The following is a 21858-nucleotide window of genomic DNA, read 5'->3' as shown; positions in this document are numbered from 1 at the left end:
CTCTTCTTCTAAACCTTTCCATATTGGATTAGCTAACTGTTTAAAGAGCATTTAAGACATGTGATACAGAATCCTTATACGTGGGGGTTGTATTTGTGTGAATTGAGTGCTGGTATCTGACTTGACCTCTTCCTCTCCTCACTCTACCCCTCCCTCCTTTTCTCTCTTTCTTACACCATCTTTTTTTAAATTTTTTATTTTTTACAATTTATCCATCCTTTTTTTCTCATGCCACCTTTCTTTCTTTTCATTTGTCTTCTCTGGGTGTCACTCTCTCTTCCTGACTTTTTCCTTTGCTCCTCCCTCTCTTCTTCTTTCTCTCTCAGCTGCTGGCTGTCTCTGGAAGGTGGTCTGCTTTATGCGTTTGTGGGACCGGCTGCCGCTGTAGTCTTGGTACTTCCTATCTCTCTGTCTCAGCCTCTATTTGTCTGAGAAAACTTTGTTGCTTTACTGATCTTAGATGAACATTTAGCCACAGACATATGTCAGATACTGTAATGCTTATCTTGACCTAACCGTAAACTTAACATTTTGGCTTAATGCAGTCAACATACTACATACTACTATTGGTTATAGCCAGTCAATAGATTGTACATTATCTTAACTAACATCTTCATCAACCATGTATAGTCATCAATGGACCCTATGTGCAAGATTTCTACCACTTGTCTAACTACATGTAACTACATTACCTTGACTTAGCAGTTACAACTTTATATACACTACCATTCAAAAGTTAGGGGTCACTTAGAAATGTCCTTGTTTTTGAAAGAATAGCAAATTTCTTGTCCATTAAAATAACATCAAATTGATCAGAAGTACAACGTAGACATTTTACAAATGCTGATGCTCCAGAAACTCAACTGGTCTAAAGAAGGACGGTTTTATTGCTTTTTTAATCAGGACAACAGTTCTCAGCTGTGCTAACATAATTTCAAAAGGGTTTTCTAATGATCAACGAGCCTTTTAAAATGATAAACTTGGATTAGCTAACACAACGTGCCATTGGAACACAGGAGTGATGGTTGCTGATAATGGGCCTCTGTACGCCTATGTAGATATTCCATTAAAAATCAGCCGTTTCCAGCTACAATAGTCATTTACAACATTAACAATGTCTACACTGCATTTCCGATCAGTTTGATGTTATTTTCATGGACAAAAAAAAAGTGCTTTTCTTTCAAGAACAAGGAAATGCCTAAGTGACCCCAAAACTTTTGAACGGTAGCGTACATACTGCAGGTTTGATATGTAAAGCTATTCTCTTTATGTGTGGAACTGACATAATTCACATGCATGCATCATACTCATGTCTGTAGTCCCATGTCAGACTGACAGAGAGGTTGTAGAGTTTCTCTGTATCTGGCTGCTTCGTTCACATCTCTCTTTTCTCTCTGACAGGTTAACATGGTTATCGGGATTCTCGTATTTAACAAACTGGTGTCCAAAGACGGCATTACTGATATGAAACTGAAGGAGAGGGCAGGGTATGCCTTATCCTACCACACATCCATCTCACTGGTCCACCAATCACCAGCCTGGGGGCATACGCTTGGGGGTGGGGCTAGCGATGCCATTGGCTCTCGCGTTTAGAACGCAGGAGAAGAAGAAAGAGTCAGATGAGGAAATTGCTTGAGTTATTTTTTTTGGAAGACAGAATTTAGAAACGGGAGATAAAAGCTGGGGAATAGGAGCACAGACAAAAGGAGAGAGGGAGAGAGAAAGAGAGAGCGGGAGGAGAGATATCTTGAGAGCAGAGAGAGAGAGAGAGAGAGAGGGAGGAGAGATATATTGAGAGCAGAGAGAGGGAGAGAGAGGGAGGAGAGATATCTTGAGAGCAGAGAGAGAGAAAGAGAGAGCGGGAGGAGAGATATCTTGAGAGCAGAGAGAGAGAGAGAGGGAGGAGAGATATATTGAGAGCAGAGAGAGAGAGAGAGAGAGAGAGAGAGAGGGAGGAGAGATATATTGAGAGCAGAGAGAGGGAGAGAGAGGGAGGAGAGATATCTTGAGAGCAGAGAGAGAGAGAGAGAGAGAGAGGGAGGAGAGATATATTGAGAGCAGAGAGAGAGAGAGGTGAGATATATTGAGAGCAGAGAGAGAGAGAGATGAGCTATATTGAGAGCAGAGAGAGAGAGAGAGAGGTGAGATATCTTGAGAGCAGAGAGAGAGAGAGATGAGCTATATTGAGAGCAGAGAGAGAGAGAGAGAGGTGAGATATCTTGAGAGCAGAGAGAGAGAGAGATGAGCTATATTGAGAGCAGAGAGAGAGAGAGAGAGAGGTGAGATATCTTGAGAGCAGAGAGAGAGAGAGAGGTGAGAGCGGGGAAATAAAAAGGAGCAGATATTGAAAGGATGCAGATGTTTTTATAAGACAGAAAGTGATCAATGATTGGAAGATTTGTAGAGGATGAGGTCTGACAGAGAGGCATAGAAGAAGAGAGGAGCGAGGGAGGGTGGGGAGGGAGGGAGATATAAGAAAAGGGAAGATTGGAGTGGTTATCGGACCCTGCCATTAAGAAACAAGATGGCGCATCAGTGCTCATCTCATGGCTATCATATTAGTTTCATTATACTCTGCCATATACTGTATGTTGCTTTTACACATTCACTCAGCTTCTCTTCATTTGCAGGTGTTGCTATATAATGTACATTTCTGTATATCCATCTTTCTCTTTTTTTTTCTTCTTTTTTCTTTTTTTTTGATTGTTTTATAGGGAAGGGGAGCAGGGGCCCTATGGGTATAGAGTAGAGACCTCAGAGATCACTCAAAGCGCACGATAATGTCATGTGTTTGATTTATTGTACACCGCTAATGGTGTCTCTATGTCCATAGAAATTGGTTTATTTTCTGTTGTGTTTGTTAAAAAATGCTACTCACTATAGTATGAAACATACTCCATCTGATACATCTGTTTTGTTGGAGATGGGGTTTTACCACAGCCATACTACAGCCAAGTTCCTATATATACTACTGCTACTTAATACAGACAGTAGCATGTGCAGTTCAATACTCGCCAAAGTTGTGAGAGGTCATGACCTTTAGTCCCTATATAACCCCAGGGTTGACCTTTGACCTCTTGGTGACCCCTGCTCCCCCCTTCTCGCAGGCTGCTGATCTGTGCCCTCATTGGCCATAGTTAGTACATCCAACTGTATTGTTGTTTATTTATGTATTTATTTTCTCTGAACAACATGTTTGCCTCTCTGCAATGATCTATTCTTGAACTGTACAAGTTTGTTTTTTGCTGTCTGAAACGTTCTTTTTGAGTTTGCACAGAATCCCCCCTCTCTCTCACTCAGGGCTCCTCCTCTCCAATCAGGAACACCTCAATCTCAGCTCCCCCTTTCCACCTCGTCACTTATTCGGTAAAACATCTGCCCCTCCCACTGTTGTTGATTTGTATTGGCTATCAGCCCTGCTCATGGCCCACCCACTAAATCTCCTCCCCCTGGCTTTATCGCTCTCTGATTGGCTTAATATCCCCTCCTTACACTCTGATTGGCTTAATACTCCCTCCTCACACTCCCCTACTAGTAGAATTGTAGAATCTCTTTCCCTGCTGTCAATATCCCAGCTTCCATCTAAAACCAGCTAGACAAGAACTAGATGTATAGAATAACTATAAACATAAACTGCAGTGCAAAATCTAGAACACAGTTGTGATCCATAGTTCTGTTCAAAGTTGTCACATTACTAAGATACAGAATGAATAGTGACAGAAGTATAGGACATGGCACAGAGTAGTATATGACAGGGTGTGTGTATGTTCGTGTGTGTTTAGATGAGTGAGTCTGTGCTTTGGCCTGTGTGTTTGTGAGCATTCGATTACACAGTGGGTACTGGGGGGTTGTTTAAGGGTTGTTTTACACCAATGTTACGCAGCAGACCACTGGGCTATCAGTGATGCCTAGAGGGGGCAGAGTTGGCACCAGAAGACTGGATACATACACAACACAGTAGGATACCATGGTATTCTCTGATATTATACTCACTGTTTGGGCCCCCTCTGCTCCCTCTGCCTTCTCAAGGATCAAATTAAGCATACGTGGACTGAGAGGTGGAGGGACTGTGGGGAGGGGCAGAGTGGATACGTGGACTGAGAGGTGGAGGGACTGTGGGGAGGGGCAGGGTGGATACGTGGACTGAGAGGTGGAGGGACTGTGGGGAGGGGCAGGGTGGATACGTGGACTGAGAGGTGGAGGGACTGTGGGGAGGGGCAGAGTGGATACGTGGACTGAGAGGTGGAGGGACTGTGGGGAGGGGCAGGGTGGATACGTGGACTGAGAGGCGGAGGGACTGTGGGGAGGGGCAGAGTGGATACGTGGACTGAGAGGTGGAGGGACTGTGGGGAGTGGCAGGGTGGATACGTGGACTGAGAGGTGGAGACCCTGTGGGGAGGGGCAGGGTGGATACGTGGACTGAGAGGTGGAGGGACTGTGGGGAGGGGCAGAGTGGATACGTGGACTGAGAGGTGGAGGGACTGTGGGGAAGGGCAGAGTGGATACGTGGACTGAGAGGTGGAGGGACTGTGGGGAGGGGCAGGGTGGATACGTGGACTGAGAGGTGGAGGGACTGTGGGGAGGGGCAGGGTGGATACGTGGACTGAGAGGTAGAGGGACTGTGGGGAGGGTAGAGTGGATACGTGGACTGAGAAGTGGAGGGACTGTGGGGAAGGGCAGGGTGGCACTCCAGAGTGGATACGTGGACTGAGAGGTGGAGGGACTGTGGCGAGGGGCAGGGTGGATACGTGGACTGAGAGGTGGAGGGACTGTGGGGAAGGGCAGAGTGGATACGTGGACTGAGAGGTGGAGGGACTGTGGGGAAGGGCAGAGTGGATACGTGGACTCAGAGGTGGAGGGACTGTGGGGAGGGGAAGAGTGGATACGTGGACTGAGAGGTGGAGGGACTGTGGGGAGGGGCAGGGTGGATACGTGGACTGAGAGGTGGAGGGACTGTGGGGAGGGGCAGAGTGGATACGTGGACTGAGAGGTGGAGGGACTGTGGGGAGGGGCAGAGTGGATACGTGGACTGAGAGGTGGAGGGACTGTGGGGAAGGGCAGAGTGGATACGTGGACTGAGAGGTGGAGGGACTGTTGGGAGGGGCAGGGTGGATATGTGGACTGAGAGGTGGAGGGACTGTGGGGAAGGGCAGAGTGGATACATGGACTGAGAGGTGGAGGGACTGTGGGGAAGGGCAGAGTGGATACATGGACTGAGAGGTGGAGGGACTGTGGGGAAGGGCAGAGTGGATACGTGGACTGAGAGGTGGAGGGACTGTGTGGAGGGGCAGGGTGGATACGTGGACTGAGAGGTGGAGGGACTGTGGGGAGGGGCAGGGTGGATACGTGGACTGAGAGGTGGAGGGACTGTGGGGAGGGGCAGGGTGGATGCGTGGACTGAGAGGTGGAGGGACTGTGTGGAGGGGCAGGGTGGATATGTGGACTGAGAGGTGGAGGGACTGTGGGGAGGGGCAGGGTGGATACGTGGACTGAGAGTTGGAGGGACTGTGGGGAGGGGCAGAGTGGATACGTGGACTGAGAGGTGGAGGGACTGTGGGGAAGGGCAGAGTGGATACGTGGACTGAGAGGTGGAGGGACTGTGGGGAAGGGCAGAGTGGATACGCGGACTGAGAGGTGGAGGGACTGTGGGGAGGGGCAGGGTGGATACGTGGACTGAGAGGTGGAGGGACTGTGGGGAAGGGCAGAGTGGATACGTGGACTGAGAGGTGGAGGGACTGTGGGGAGTGGCAAGGTGGATACGTGGACTGAGAGGTGGAGGGACTGTGGGGAGGGGCAGGGTGGATACGTGGACTGAGAGGTGGAGGGACTGTGGGGAAGGGCAGAGTGGATACGTGGACTGAGAGGTGGAGGGACTGTGGGGAAGGGCAGAGTGGATACGTGGACTGACAGGGGGAGGGACTGTGGGGAAGGGCAGAGTGAATACGTGGACTGAGAGGTGGAGGGACTGTGGGGATGGGCAGAGTGGATATGTGGACTGAGAGGTGGAGGGACTGTGGGGAAGGGCAGAGTGGATACGTGGACTGAGAGGTGGAGGGACTGTGGGGAAGGGCAGAGTGAATACGTGGACTGAGAGGTGGAGGGACTGTGGGGAGGGGCAGGGTGGATACGTGGACTGAGAGGTGGAGGGACTGTGGGGGGAGGGGCAGGGTGGATACGCGGACTGAGAGGTGGAGGGACTGTGTGGAGGGGCAGGGTGGATACGTGGACTGAGAGGTGGAGGGACTGTGTGGAGGGGCAGGGTGGATACGTGGACTGAGAGGTGGAGGGACTGCGGGGAGGGGCAGGGTGGATACGTGGACTGAGAGGTGGAGGGACTGTGGGGAGGGGCAGAGTGGATACGTGGACTGAGAGGTGGAGGGACTGTGGGGAGGGGCAGAGTGGATACGTGGACTGAGAGGTGGAGGGACTGTGGGGAAGGGCAGAGTGGATACGTGGACTGAGAGGTGGAGGGACTGTGGGGAGGGGCAGGGTGGATACGTGGACTGAGAGGTGGAGGGACTGTGTGGAGGGGCAGGGTGGATACGTGGACTGAGAGGTGGAGGGACTATGGGGAGGGGCAGGGTGGATATGTGGACTGAGAGGTGGAGGGACTGTGGGGAGGGGCAGGGTGGATACGTGGACTGAGAGGTGGAGGGACTGTGTGGAGGGGCAGGGTGGATACGTGGACTGAGAGGTGGAGGGACTGTGGGGAGGGGCAGAGTGGATACGTGGACTGAGAGGTGGAGGGACTGTGTGGAGGGGCAGGGTGGATACGTGGACTGAGAGGTGGAGGGACTGTGTGGAGGGGCAGAGTGGATACGTGGACTGAGAGGTGGAGGGACTGTGTGGAGGGGCAGAGTGGATACGTGGACTGAGAGGTGGAGGGACTGTGTGGAGGGGCAGAGTGGATACGTGGAATGAGAGGTGGAGGGACTGTGGGGTGGGGCAGGGTGGATATGTGGACTGAGAGGTGGAGGGATTATGGGGAGGGGCAGGGTGGATACGTGGACTGAGAGGTGGAGGGACTGTGTGGAGGGGCAGAGTGGATACGTGGACTGAGAGGTGGAGGGACTGTGTGGAGGGGCAGAGTGGATACGTGGACTGAGAGGTGGAGGGACTGTGTGGAGGGGCAGAGTGGATACGTGGAATGAGAGGTGGAGGGACTGTGTGGAGGGGCAGAGTGGATACGTGGACTGAGAGGTGGAGGGATTATGGGGAGGGGCAGGGTGGATACGTGGACTGAGAGGTGGAGGGACTGTGGGGAGGGGCAGGGTGGATACGTGGACTGAGAGGTGGAGGGACTATGGGGAGGGGCAGGGTGGATACGTGGACTGAGAGGTGGAGGGACTATGGGGAGGGGCAGGGTGGATACGTGGACTGAGAGGTGGAGGGACTATGGGGAGGGGCAGGGTGGATACGTGGACTGAGAGGTGGAGGGACTGTGGGGAGGGGCAGGGTGGATACGTGGACTGAGGGGTGGAGGGACTGTGGGGAGGGGCAGGGTGGCACTGCAGAGTGGACACGTGGAAAACAGAAGGGTGTAGCCTCTTTTCCCCCTCGCCTTTCAATACCTAACATGTTTAATCAAGATAATTAATGATTGCTAGATGGTGTGCCTAATTGGGCACAGTGTACTGTAGCTCCGCTCTCTCATATCTCAGAGATTTAGATGTACACTCACTGCCTGGTGAGGTTCTCTCTCACTTTTTTCCACCCCTAAAATGAGAGACTAATTGTAGGGGAAAATGGAAACAGACAGGAGAATAGAGGACAAGACAGGAGAGAAGAGGAAAGGCCAACTGTAAAGCCATCCAGGCAGAGCTGGTGGGGTGTACTGTTTCCTCCTTCCTCCTTCCAGGAAGTGTTAGCACTGTGTTAGGAGGTTGCTGTTCAGTTACTTTAACCCTAGTTGTCACTATACAGACTGGCTCCTCCCAGGCTCACTGGAAAAAAGTGGCAATTGTTACAGAGTGGACGATCCATGTGAAAGAAATACCAGTATACTGGGTAAGCTTTGTACCCTTGTTTGTCGACTGGGAACCACAGGATATCACATCTAATCTAATCTCTTCTACCCACATTGTTGAGACAGAACAATGAAGTGAGCATTAAGCTGAAGAGTATTGGTTGTTTGATTGAAGACCTGGATTTTATTTGAACAGGTCTATGTGTCCCTGTGTATATGGGAGTTTCCTACTCAGCTTCATTCTCTCACTGAACTCTCTCTGTCGTCTACACATCATAAAGACGAGGGAAATGGTGTTGTATTTCAAAAGCTACTGATTGCTTTTTCATATCACTGCCTATGGCAGAGGGGGGTATTGGTTGTATTTCTTATAATGTGATTTTTAATCCATCTGTCCAGCGGCTATATGGAATCAAAGGTTTAATTGTTGTTTTGCGAGCGGCCATTTTGTGACACTGTTCTTCTCGAACTCTGTTTCTTCTAGATGTGTGTTTCTTGTGGGGGTATTTTAATATAATGAAGCAGCTTTCAAGCCATTGTGTTGAATTATGGATGGACAGTTTATTGTTGCATCACGTCCTGATAATAATCTCAGTAATCACATACCCTCTCGTGTATTATTGCTGTATTATTTCTCAGACAGTATGTCATCCATGATGAAGAGGCATTGTAGAGATTGTACTGTGCCTCTTACTTCCAGCCAGGCATCCAGGCAGAGAGAGGCAGGCCACAGCCACACTGGGCTTTGTGATGTGATGAGAGGAGATTAGATGACAGCACAGACACTGGAGAAGTGGGGTGACACAGAAATAGACTGCTAGATGGGAACTGTGATGATTCTCTACAGTATTCGTGGATTACAGTACCAGTGGAGAAACAGCTTCTCAGGAAATCTTTAGAATTCATTGTCTATCCTTTGTGTTGTTCAAATACAGCCATGCAGAAACACACACTCATACGTACACACATTCACATATGTACACCTGGTAATGAACAGGCGTAAAAACACACTGTTCATTTGTTAATTGGCGATATAGGCTAAGAGTCCTGTCACGACTCACTACTTTGAGTTCATAGTTCATTGTTTGTGCGTGCATGTGTTTGAGTGTTACTTTGTGTGTGTATGTGTGTGTGTACATGCCTACATGTGTGTGTGTGTGTGTGTGTGTGTGTGTGTGTGTGTGTGTGTGTGTGTGCGTGAGAGAGAGGGTGTTCAGTAATGCCTGTATAAAGTAATCAGTCTGACCAGTGAGGCGTAGGGAGAAATAACCAGGGGTGAAAATATTCACAGCAATTACATTTAGGAAGCTAAATAAACAACGCAACTGAGATGCAAAGCATGAATTGGCACATGAAGTGTCTCTAATTAGACATTTGCATTATTAATTTATAAGAATACCATCATTATCTAGTTGAATGCATATAAATGAAGGATTCAACAATGTGAATAATAAGATGAAGAAGAGAAATATAATGTGTATTCATGCCAGTGCACATACAGGTGCCTGGCCAATAAGAATCAGACCTGCACAAGTATCTCTCTTTTTACATGTTGGTCATTTAGCAGACACTTATCCAGAGTGACTTACAGGAGCAATTAGGGTTAAGTGCCTTGCTCGAGGGCACATTGGCAGTTTTCACCTAGTCAGCTCAGGGATTCGAACCAGCAACCTATACGGTTACTGGCCCAACCTCTGAACTGCTAGGCTACCTTAACCACTTATGAATCTTATTTTGAATCACTAGTTTGAGCGACATCATGTGCAGCAGTGTCACTGCACTCAAGATGATTAGAATAATGTCGGAACGCAATAGTGCCTTTGTTGACTTGATTATCCCACTCACTCTGTGTTGGTTAGGATCCCCTATACGTTTGTCCTGTTCACATAGTAGGAGCAGTGATCAATCATTGAGGAATAAATCAGCCCTTAGTGACATATCCACCCATGTGGTTGTGTATCTTGTCCGGCTCAGCCCCGACACATACCCCTTAGCCCTGAGAGAGAGAGAGAGAGAGAGAGAGAGAGAGAGAGAGAGAGAGCGAGCTAGAGAGAGAGAGGGAACTGTGACTCACTCTGAGTGTAAGTGTGTGTGTATGTGTGCGTTTGTATCTGTGTGTGTTATGTTACAACGTGTGTTAATTTGACTACTTTGCAGTCAGATGACAGTACCACTGTACAATATGACGCTCAAATGTGCCAAGTGCGGAGTTATCTCGTCGGCTGACGTTTCTACCACAGCTACCAGTAACGCCATGTTAGTCCTGCTAACTATTTACCCACATATTCTATACTGCTTTCTTTACCTCTGTTTCCTTTACCTTGATATGCCTCCTCTACTTCCTCCTCCTCTTGTTTATATCTTTTTGTTTCCCCCCCTTTTCGTTCCCTCTCTTCCCCTGTACCCTCGCTGAGAATCATTGGGAATTTGTTCTCCAGTGCTGTTCTTGTAAGGTGTGTGTGTGTGTGTGAATCACAGACTGCAGAAAAACAGCTTTAATATAGGCCAGAGTGAAAGTGCAAGGCTCAGTGGCTTTCAGCTATGTAATGCCCCCAGGCTATGGATGGATACAGTAACTCTACATCTGTATCGGCATGGAGGAGGTTTTCACGGGCAGTGCACTTGACTTATCAATTAGTGTGTGTGTGTGTGTGTGTGTGTGTGTGTGTGTGTGTGTGTGTGTGTGTGTGTGTGTGTGTGCGCGCGCTTTGGGTTTCTGTTGCCAGGCCTGACATGTAGCTATATTTTATGTAATGTGTTATTCAGTGGGAGTATGTCTGAATGCTTGGATCTGTTTTGAACAACACCTAGAAACCTTTCATTCAATCAACTCAGGACAGAGTTAACAAGTGGACATGTGAAACAAAGACTCTGAAGAGTTGAGGAGTTTAGGGAAAGAAATACACATGTTGATAAAGGAGAGAGAGAGAGAGACATTGTCCTGTAGGAACATATGGACCAGAAGAAAGACAAGTCCTTGTCCACTTAATCACACCTCTGCCCTCTGCCTCTTGCGTTTGTCTTTATGTTACGTTTCTTTGCTTCATTTCACTTTTGTTCCTCCTTTACTCACCTCAGCTCCTCCTTTTCCTGTTGCTCTTGGTCTCATATGTTTTATTGACACATCCTAAACGTACATGCATATTGTATATGTCAGTTATGGAACATATATTTCAATTGATTATGGATGTATGTTTTTGTGTGTGATATTAGCATATGTACGGTAGCTACTGTAAGTATATTTAAAAGATCAAGCTATGTACCTATACCTTGCTATAGGTTTATTATACTATACATAATGCCAATCATTTCAACAACGAGGGCAACATGCAGTACATAGATGCCTTTTTTAGGAGTAGATATTGTATGTATTACATTTGACACGCTTCTATTGTAATTATAAATATACATGTAGTTTTTACTATCATTGGATCCCATTTCAAACAAGTAAATCATTGAAAATCATATTAAATAGAGACAGTTGTTTTCCAAGAGTGTAGTCTTTCCCTATTTGTGTATCTTCTACTGACTGTAGTTCTGACCCTGGCCCTGGGCTGCTGTTCCCCTCCCATCCTCCAGGGCGTCGCTGTGGAGCTCCTGTGTGGTTCTGCCTCTCCTGGCCCTCACCTGGATGTCTGCTGTCCTGGCCATCACCGACCGCCGCTCCTCCCTCTTCCAGATCCTGTTCGCTGTGTTTGATTCGCTGGAAGGCTTCGTCATCGTCATGGTGCATTGCATCCTGCGCCGAGAGGTACATCATTCTTTACCCTGTTGTCACTCTGACACATTTCACCTTGATGATACTCTGTCTCCTACTCTTTTTTATTCATTATTATTAAAAAAAATGTATTGGTTGGTGTGCTCTGTGCTCCACTAGGAGTTAAAAGGGAAAAGTTGATTAAGTAAACTAAGTCATTGTTTGTTTTGAGGGTGATGTGGAGGGGAGGAGGATGAGCAGAGAGAAATCTGACTGTGACATTGAAAGGTCATGACCTCTGTGTTTATGATGGTGTACTGTAGGTTCAAGAGGCAGTGAAGTGTCGGGTAGTGGACCGCCAGGAGGACGGGAATGGAGACTCAGGGGGATCTTTCCAGAACGGACACGCTCAGCTTATGGTAGTACCAATGGAACGTTATTCTTCATCTTAAACAATATCTAATATACTTGATATGTATTACATGCTCTTTGTTAACAGGTTTTCTATACATTTCTTTTCTTCGTTAGACTGATTTCGAGAAAGACGTAGACATGGCTTGCAGAGGAGGTAAGAGTACCGGCAAAAAAAAGAGTGAGTTTATGCAGGGTGTCCGTCTGTCCGTCTGTCTGTCTGTCTGACCCTATACAACTCTCTCTATGCATGTGGATTTTTCTTTGAGTTCTGTCATTAAAAAGTTGCACCTGCTTTTCCCTGTCTGCTGTACACGTATTGTGTTTTAGCAGCACCCTCCCATTCCACAGCAGCCGCCCCTTATGAAGCACAAAACACTGTTTTGACATGAGATGCACCACATTCCTGCAGCATAACGCAATTTAGCCCAGCCATTTGGCAATAGGGCGGTGGTGTGCGAACGAGTGCGGAGCAGTAATATGAGGATAAATAGGGCTGTCTGGGTCTCCCACATCTTCCCCCACATCCACCGGCAAGCGGGCCGGCCGTGCTATAATTATGTACCGACCAACACTGCAGCATCAGATAGAGGCTCTCCTCTGGTGTCCGTTGGGAGCGGACGGAAATCTGATTATCTCCCGAGAGGATATCAGGAAAAGCATCTGGAGCAGAAACGCCATTGAGACGCGAGACACAGCAGACAAGCCCTCTGAAGGGGGAGATGGAATATAAGAGGAGTGAAATGACTTTTTCTTTGTGTGAGTGTGTGTGGAGCGGTGGAGACTGGAGAGTGATTGTAAGATATTTTGTCATGCTGACAGGAAGTTGGCTGATGCTGTTGTCTAGCCCTGTGCTCAATAGTGAGATGTACACCACAGCAAGCCAGCAGTTGCAGTGAAACAGGGTCACGGCGTAATCTTCAAGCTAATGATCAGAAGTTCAAGGAAGTCAGTGTAGTCACTCGTTAAATCAACAGTGGGAAGGTTTGCACTCCTTCTATAGCATGTCCAAGTCTGAGTTGGACATCTTGAAAGTCACCCACTCTTTATCTCTGAGTTTTGCGTCCTCTCAAATCTCTCTCTCTCTCTCTCTCTCTCTGTTGCCCTCCCTCCCCAGGTACTCTGAAGCGTTCCTCTCTCCAGGGTGATGAGAAGCCATCCTCCCAGCCCCTGACCCTTCAGAAGGGCTCTAACTTCAACACCATGCCTGCCAGCATGGCCAAGGTCCACCTCCAGAATGTGGCAGACTACCCCAGTCATACTCTCACCCTGCGCAGGGAGAAGGGTGGCGCCACCAAGGGCATCAGCACCGAGCTGCCGGGAGCCAAGTCCATCTACATCTGTGACGGGGAGCTCTTTAAACAGCTGGATGGGGAGCTGTCTCCACGGGGACAGGGGAGGCCGGGGGGCCTGAGGGCACAGGGTACATCATCCTGCCTAACAACAACAACACTGGCACCCTGGGGCGGCCCGGAAAGGGCAGCAAGGAGGACACGACGGCCAAGTACAACATCAGCATTGAGCAGCAGATGCCCCAGACCAGGCTCATCCACCTGGCCAACTCGGCGGGGGTGGAGGGCGTCCCGGGTTTCGCGCTAAAGAGCCTGCCTGCAGACCTGGTCAGTGTCTCCTGCTCAGAGAGGGAGTCGCCCGTCCACAACATGCAGAACGTCTCCGGAGAATCCCACATGACCAACAGCATGTGTGAACAGGGTGATTCTGGGAACTCTGGAATGATGTCCAAGAGCGAGACCGTGTCCACGCTCTCCATGAGCTCCCTGGAGGTAAGACACACACACACACACACACACACAACCGCATGTTTTCACCATATGACTTGGGAAGGAGATGGGACAGCTTGATCAAAGAAAATATCAGAAACTAACCAGTGCCCTTTACTGTCAATATGTGGTGGTACTGTATTCATGGCGTAGGGTTTCTGTTGAGATATCTTTATAGTCACTATCCTTTTCTGTGTGATAACAGCACTGCAATGGCAACATGTACGGAAATATCCCTATCTCGCCTGGCTCGACAGAACACCTAGATCTTTAAAAAGGTCAGGTTTTAGTATTCTCTCCTTGACTGGGCCAGTCCAGTAGGGGAGCTCAAACTCAGACTGCTACACTGACCAGCACACACCCACGCACAGCTAGTCGTGCCAAGCCAGCCAGTCAGATAGGCAGCCAGTCAGATAGGCAGCCAGTCAGATAGGCAACCAGTCAGACCTCTCAGCCTGCTGGTGTCTTTTCACCTCAGGGCCAAACTCGCTTCCCTCCCAAAATGCTGTTCATGCAAGGTCGCAGCTGCCAGGGCAACCAACAACCAAGCCGCTTGAAGGTCAGGCCTTTCTTTTTCTGCTCGCTAACAAAGGTCACGCGATCACAAGCTGTTTACTGCGAGGATTCACGCCAATGGGGTCAGGATTAAGCAGCATGGACGCTCAGTTTGTCATGAGTCACTGTTTCCACTGAGAAACTGTCTCAGTCTTTTTAACTGATTTGAAACTAACAGTGAAACAGTAAAATGCTGAGGAAGACATCACCATTTTGTCTAGTCAGACTCACACAGCATAATGATAATAGCAGAATGTATCTTTTAATCTTTCCCTCTTGTCTTTCTCCAGAGACGAAAATCTCGCTATGCGGAGCTGGACTTTGAGGTAATTTCAGACTTCTGCATTTCTTCTGAAATAATGTCTTGACGGTTTGACAAACTGTCTCTAATGTCTCAATTCTGCTTCCAAAAATCCACTAGAATTGACATAATCCCCTTTTCTTTACAATTATGGTGCATGGGACTGCATAGCAGATCATATACAGTACTCTATCTAAGCTTTGTAGACATCTCTGGTGGATGGGAGCTAAATGAAGGATTTTTCTTTGATGGTAGTTTTTTATGTGTTTGGTCCATGTAGAAGATTTTGCACAAGCTATGTTGTTGTTTAAGGATGATTGATGTTTTTTTCTCTGTTCATACCAAAGTAGTACCATGGTATATAACACACTGTGTAGATGGTGATGGTGGATAAATGGGTGGTTGGTTTTCCTGTGTGATTGTCCCATGTAGAAGATCATGCACACACGGAAGCGTCACCAGGACATGTTCCAGGACCTGAACAGGAAGATCCACAGTGCAGACCAGGACAGGGCGTCTCCGCCTGGCGATGGGAAGGCAGGGAAGAGGTGGAGTGTGTCCTCAGCAGGCAGCGACAAGACCATCATGAGTGTACGAAACTCTTGTCTCTCACTCTTATCTCTTTCCCTCTCTGTCTGACTCCCTCTCTCTTTCTGACTCCCTCTCTCTTTCTTCCCCTTCTCCACCTCTTCTCTCTACCTCTACCTCTCTCTTCCCCTTCTCTACCTCTACCTCTCTCTTCCCCTTCTCTACCTCTCTCTTCCCCTTCTCTACCTCTACCTCTCTCTTCCCCTTCTCTACCTCTACCTCTACATATCTGTTCCCCTTCTCTACCTCTACCTCTCTCTTCCCCTTCTCTACCTCTACCTCTCTCTTCCCCTTCTCTACCTCTACCTCTCTCTTCCCCTTCTCTACCTCTCTCTTCCCCATCTCTTCCCCATTTCTACACCTCTCTCTCTCTCTCTCTCTCTCTCTCTCTCTCTCTCTCTCTGTCTGTCTCCTCTCTGTCTGTCTCCTCTCTGTCTGTCTCTCTCTGTCTGTCTCTCTCTGTCTGTCTCCTCTCTGTCCGTCTCCTCTCTGTCTGTCTCCTCTCTGTCTGTCTCCTCTCTGTCTGTCTCCTCTCTCTCTCTCTCTCTCTGTCTGTCTCCTCTCTGTCTGTCTCCTCTCTGTCTGTCTCCTCTCTGTCTGTCTCCTCTCTGTCTGTCTCTCTCTGTCTGTCTCCTCTCTGTCTGTCTCCTCTCTCCTTCTGTCTGCATGTCTCTTGCCCTTTGATGATTTGGTCTGTTCTCTGGTTCACCTATTCTCCTCTCCTGCCCCTCCCTCTATCCAACAGGACAAGCAGCAGACACCCAGTAAGAGAGCCTGGGAGGGCATCAGGAAGACCCAATCTCCCCCGTCGTGGATGAGGAAGGACCTGGAGCCCTTGGCGGCCTCTCCCCTGGAGCTGCAGAACGTGGAGTGGGAGAAGGCCAGCGCCACCATCCCTCTGGTGGGACAGGAGCTCATGGACCTGCAGACAGAGGTGTGAGACTGAGACAGAGAGACAGACGGAGAGAGAGCAGCCAACCCCGTCCCCCAGCCCATCTCTCAGACAGACAGAGAGACAGACGGAGATAGAGCAGCCAACCCCGTCCCCCAGCCCATCTCTCAGACAGACAGACAGACAGACGGAGAGAGAGCAGCCAACCCCGTCCCCCAGCCCAGCTCTCAGACAGACAGACAGACAGACGGAGAGAGAGCAGCCAACCCCGTCCCCCAGGCCAGCTCTCAGACAGACAGACAGACAGACAGACACCTTCCCTTCCCGCAGCTCCACGTCTCAATCTCACTCTGAGAACCAACGACCAAATGATCAATGACCAACGAAACGGGCAGGGGTGAGTGAGAGAGAGAGTGAGTGAGTGAGTGAGTGAGTGAGTGAGTGAGTGAGTGAGTGAGTGAGTGAGTGAGTGAGTGAGTGAGTGAGTGAGTGAGTGAGTGAGTGAGTGAGTGAGTGAGTGAGTGAGTGAGTGAGTGAGTGAGTGAGTGAGAGTGAGAGAGAGAGTGAGTGAGAGAGAGAGAGGCTCCTTTATGTTAGGACCCAACTAAGAGAATGGGAAGACATACAGACAGAAAGAGAGAGAGAGAGAGAGAGAGAGAGAGAGAGAGAGAGAGAGAGAGAGAGAGAGAGAGCGAACAATGGCCTGTTAAATGGGGGGGAAGAGAACAGGTTTGCGGTGCATTTTGTTATATTTTCTTATTGCTGCTGGAATCAGTTTTTTGTTTACTATGTCAGACAGTCATATATCTGGTCTGTTATTATCCACAGTATTACTTCACTGGACACATACTTGAGTCCCTCTCTCCTCCTGGTAGATCTCTGTGGATGGTTAGCCAGTTTGGCAGTTGGGTGGTGTAGGTAGTGTAGGTTAAAAGGACAGACTGCAACTGCCTATGGACTCTTCACCAGCCTGCTAACAGATCACCTGGACCAGCCATACAGTTCATGTTCCAACCAAGCCTTTAGGCAATGGACCTGGTCTGGGCAAGACCTTCACCCAACATACAGTACATGTTCCAACCAAGCCTTTAGGCAATGGACCTGGTCTGGGCAAGACCTTCACCCAACATACAGTACATGTTCCAACCAAACGACATGTCCAGTACATGTCCCAAACACGCCTAGGCAGTGGAGGAGGCAGACTGCTGGACCATAACCACGTGCCTCTCCATGCCAACTAAGAGCCCCCCCCCACCCCCCCACCCCCCACCCTCCACTGCACTGTCAGACAGAGTCCACACCCCCTTGACAGGAAGGGAGCAGATCGATGACATCAGCCAGCCAAAAGGGTGGAAAACCCTTCCATTGGTGGGTGCCATAGTGACATCAGCATAGACCAACAAGGATGAGATATCTCATTTGCGGATGCCCTTAATGACATGACTGAAAGCCAAGATGGCCATATCTCATTGGTGGAAGCCTCTATGACCTCAGCAGAAGCCAAGGAGACAGTGTTTTGATTGGTTGACTGATTGCTTGATGTACAAGCAGGCTTGGTACATTTGTGGCAAATATAATTCTGCTTGTTCGGTAAATGCAGGTGGTAAAAAATGAAGGACACTCATGTCACAAAGTATATAAAGAATTATGCTTAATAATGACAATGGAAATGATTAAATATAAAAATATATATGATAAATACTGTATAGGACATGACAGAGGTTGTGACTCTGCAGTATGGGGTTAGGATTAGTTGCACACAGAGAAAGCACAAGGCTCTTTTGGAGTCCTGTTGTACAGCAATGTCATTATTTCAACAGAGTTCTACAGAATGAATTTTAGCCTATAAATATCTTTCTTACTGTGCTTGGGGATTATTGTTCTCATTATTATAATTATGACCATGATTATTCAGATTACATCTGCGTCCGAAATGGCACCCTATTCCCTATGTAGTGCACTGCTTTTGACCAGGTCAAATGACAGGAATTAACACCAGGTTAAAAGTAGTGCGCTATATAGGGAATAGGGTGCCATTTCGAACACATATTATGATTCCCCTCCCATCCTTTTCAGGGTACTGGAATATGAGTGTTCTGTAACTCCATGTAACAGTGTGTGTTTTGGTATCACTGACTGTCACTCCCTCCTCAGATCTGTACCTGTCTGACATGAACCCTGACCTCTGTCCCCTGACCTTTAACCTCCACCGCCCCCTCCTTTTTAGTTCACTGGGGTTGACTCTTTGTTAATGTACAGTTTTCAGAGCACAAAATGAATGTGTCATATTTCTAATAAAAATATATCTATATAATAAACTATCTGTTGTCCTGGTGCATTTGTACTGCCAATATACAATTCATATGTCAGCATCGCGCCCCCCCCCTCCAATGTCTTAAACTCGGGAAAAAATGAAGAAAAAAACAAGTCATCTCCCTATTCCCCTATCGTTTGTGTTCTGTATGTTTTAAAAATATTCCATAAATGGACTTGGAAAATGTTTTTCCCATTATGTATATGTCAAAGCACAAGGCATCCGACCCAATTACCTGGAGGATGATTGAGGGCTCGAACTGTGTGTTTGTGTGCGTGCTTATGTGTGTGTGTGTGCTTATGTGTGTGTGTGTGTGTGTGTGTGTGTGTGTGTGTGTGTGTGTGTGTGTGTGCACGTTCGTCCATGTGTGTGTGCTCGTGCTTCTGCTTGTGTGTGAGATTAGAAATGGGAAGGCGTGTGGCTGTAATGACCTAAGCATTATTTACAGCCCCTGAACAGACACCCAATCTGGACAGCAAGACGCTCGCTCGGCTAATAAAGATTTAACTGCTCGTAAAATAGCCCAGGCAAATAAAAATGATGTGTGTTATTATTAGATTTAAGGAATACATCAACGGTGGAGGCACTAAGGTTCAGAGTGCTGAGGAAATACTATCCAGCACAAACAGGGGATATTACTCCATGTCACTGCAGAGCTGCTAAATGTCCTCACCCTAATTATTGGGCTATCATTTATTCATTAATTTATTCACAATGGATCAACTTCAGACATTTTAAGTGCGGCAAATCCAATGGAAAAGATTTTAGGGGCCTACTGTACAATACAGGAATGTTTAAAAGGTATGCTGGACTGCTGGACTAACCACATGTTATCTCTTAGGAAAATAAGGAGTTGCATCAAACTATAAACACAAAAGTCATTAACATTTGACCTGATCTGCTATAAGTACTTTGGACAGGCTTTATCAATCTAAATGTTACCAAGGAACAGAGGCCCAGAACCCAGGTGGTGTAGGAGTTGTTCCCCTCTATGCAGAGGTTTGTCCTCCAACCCCTACACTCCCTACATCCACCACTTCTCTACTCAGAGAGAGGAGGCCAGCTGCACAATGGACCAAACTCACTGAAACACTAAAGAACAGCATCTGGCCTTCCACACACAGACAACAAACCACTGGGCATTGTTCCGCTCCCTGATTCTCTTCCGTTTTAGCTTGGTGTTTAAAAAAGTATATTTAGAGTGAGACTCTTCATCTGGAATCTGGAGTTTTGTCTCCCTCCTCCCCCGTGGCACAGATGATGTTTTATTTGTGTTTTTCAGAACAGGGAATGTATGTACAGCAGTGTCACAGGGACTCAGAGAGAAGCTGGCACTGATTTAGGCTGCCAGGGTCCAACAGCCGACCTACCGCAAAGCCCTTGGCTGGGTGTGTGTGTGTGCGCACATGCGTGTGTGTTACACACTGACTCACCTTCCTCTCTCCTCTCATCTCCTCTCTCATTCACAGACAAGCCAACCTTTCTTCTCACGTAACCACCCTAACAGTCCTGGTTCAAAGTCCAGGTTCTCCAAGTATTACAACCCCTACAAATGACTCTGCTAGACCTTCGCTGGTCCCATATACACATTAGAATGCCTCCAACGATCCAGCGGGAGCCGCAGTCTTGTTAGAAACCTATAGTACCCTTCATTAGCGACCATCCATAGATATTAGCCTCACATTGTACTTTAGGCAATCAGTAGACATTAGGTTCAAATTAAGACTCATTATGAAAGAGACTGTCATTAGGTTTTAATGAGGATCAAATGACAGGAGTTAACACTGGCCGCCTATGGACTCTCAGAGTGCTCCATCCTCACTGAGGCCAGCGGAAAAGCTACAGGAGAGAGTGATTAGAAGAGCTGGAGGAGAGGAGAGAGGGAATGGAAGAGCTGGAGGAGAGGAGAGAGGGAGTAGAAGAGCTGGAGAAGTGGAGAGAGGGAGTAGAAGAGCTGAAGAAGTGGAGAGAGGGAGTAGAAGAGCTGAAGGAGAGGAGAGAGGGAATGGAAGAGCTGAAAGAGAGGAGAGAGGAAATGGAAGAGCTGGAGGAGAGGAGAGAGGGAGTAGAAGAGCTGGAGGAGAGGAGAGAGAGAGAATGGAAGCGCTGGAGGAGAGGAGAGAGGGAGTAGAATAGCTGAAGGAGAGTAGAGAGGGAATGGAAGAGCTGGAGGAGAGGAGAGAGCGAATGGAAGAGCTGGAGGAGAGGAGAGAGGGAATGGAAGAGCTGGAGGAGAGGAGAGAGGGAGTAGAAGAGCTGGAGGAGAGGAGAGAGGAATTGAAGAGCTGGAGGAGAGGAGAGAGGGAGTAGAAGAGCTGGAGTAGAGGAGAGAGGGAATTGAAGAGCTGGAGGAGAGGAGAGAGGGAGTAGAGGAGCTGGAGGAGAGGAGAGAGAGAGATTGGAAGAGCTGGAGGAGAGGAGAGAGAGAGAATGGAAGCGCTGGAGGAGAGGAGAGAGGGAGTAGAATAGCTGAAGGAGAGTAGAGAGGGAATGGAAGAGCTGGAGGAGAGGAGAGAGGGAGTAGAAGGGCTGGAGGAGACGAGCGAGGGAGTAGAAGAGCTGGAGGAGAGGAGTGAGGGAATGGAATAACTGGAGGAGAGGAGAGAGGGAGTAGAAGAGCTGGAGGAGAGGAGAGAGAGAGAGAGAATGGAAGAGCTGGAGGAGAGGAGAGGGGGAATGGAAGCGGTGGAGGAGAGGAGAGATGTGGTAGAAGAGCTGGAGGAGAGGAGAGAGGGAATGGAAGAGCTGAAGGAGAGGAGAGAGGGAATTGAAGAGCTGGAGGAGAGGAGAGAGTGAATTGAAGAGCTGGAGGAGAGGAGAGAGGGAATGGAAGAGGTGAAGGAGAGGAGAGAGGGAGTAGAAGAGCTGGAGGAGAGGAGAGAGGTAATGGAAGAGCTGGAGGAGAGGAGAGAGGGAGTAGAAGAGCTGAAGGAGAGGAGAGAGGGAGTAGAAGAGCTGGAGGAGAGGAGAGATGGAATGGAAGAGCTGGAGGAGAGGAGAGAGGTAGTAGAAGAGCTGGAGGAGAGGAGACAGGGAGTAGAAGAGCTGGAGGAGAGGAGAGAGGGAGTAGAAGAGCTGGAGTAGAGGAGAGAGGGATTGGAAGAGCTGGAGGAGAGGAGAGAGGGAATGGAAGAGCTGGAGGATAGGAGAGAGGGAATGGAAGAGCTGAAGGAGAGGAGAGAGGGAGTAGAAGAGCTGGAGGAGAGGAGAGAGAGAGAATGGAAGAGCTGGAGGAGAGGAGAGAGGGAGTAGAATAGCTGAAGGAGAGTAGAGAGGGAATGGAAGAGCTGGAGGAGAGGAGATGGAATGGAAGAGCTGAAGGAGAGGAGAGAGGGAGAATAAGAGCTGGAGGA

General features: G+C 48.4%; 1 protein-coding gene across 1 annotated transcript in view; it reads left to right on the top strand.

Annotated features, from left to right (window-relative positions):
• The window catches only part of LOC115142168 (adhesion G protein-coupled receptor B1-like), a 76544-nt gene extending 58032 nt beyond the window's left edge, over positions 1-18512 (top strand). Inside the window, 12 exon segments of the mRNA XM_065008538.1 lie at positions 327-393; positions 1402-1487; positions 3301-3366; positions 10124-10222; positions 11546-11717; positions 11987-12082; positions 12192-12231; positions 13192-13473; positions 13476-13858; positions 14701-14736; positions 15144-15302; positions 16045-18512. Of these exon segments, the coding sequence (XP_064864610.1) occupies positions 327-393; positions 1402-1487; positions 3301-3366; positions 10124-10222; positions 11546-11717; positions 11987-12082; positions 12192-12231; positions 13192-13473; positions 13476-13858; positions 14701-14736; positions 15144-15302; positions 16045-16239 (1681 nt within the window). The 3' untranslated portion in view covers positions 16240-18512.
• Positions 18513-21858: the final 3346 nt, after the last annotated feature.

This window comes from Oncorhynchus nerka, linkage group LG3 (genome assembly GCF_034236695.1).
Source record: "Oncorhynchus nerka isolate Pitt River linkage group LG3, Oner_Uvic_2.0, whole genome shotgun sequence".
NCBI lineage: Eukaryota > Metazoa > Chordata > Actinopteri > Salmoniformes > Salmonidae > Oncorhynchus > Oncorhynchus nerka.
Note: the sequence above shows the minus strand (reverse complement) of the source record. Positions and strands in the feature narration are given on the sequence as shown.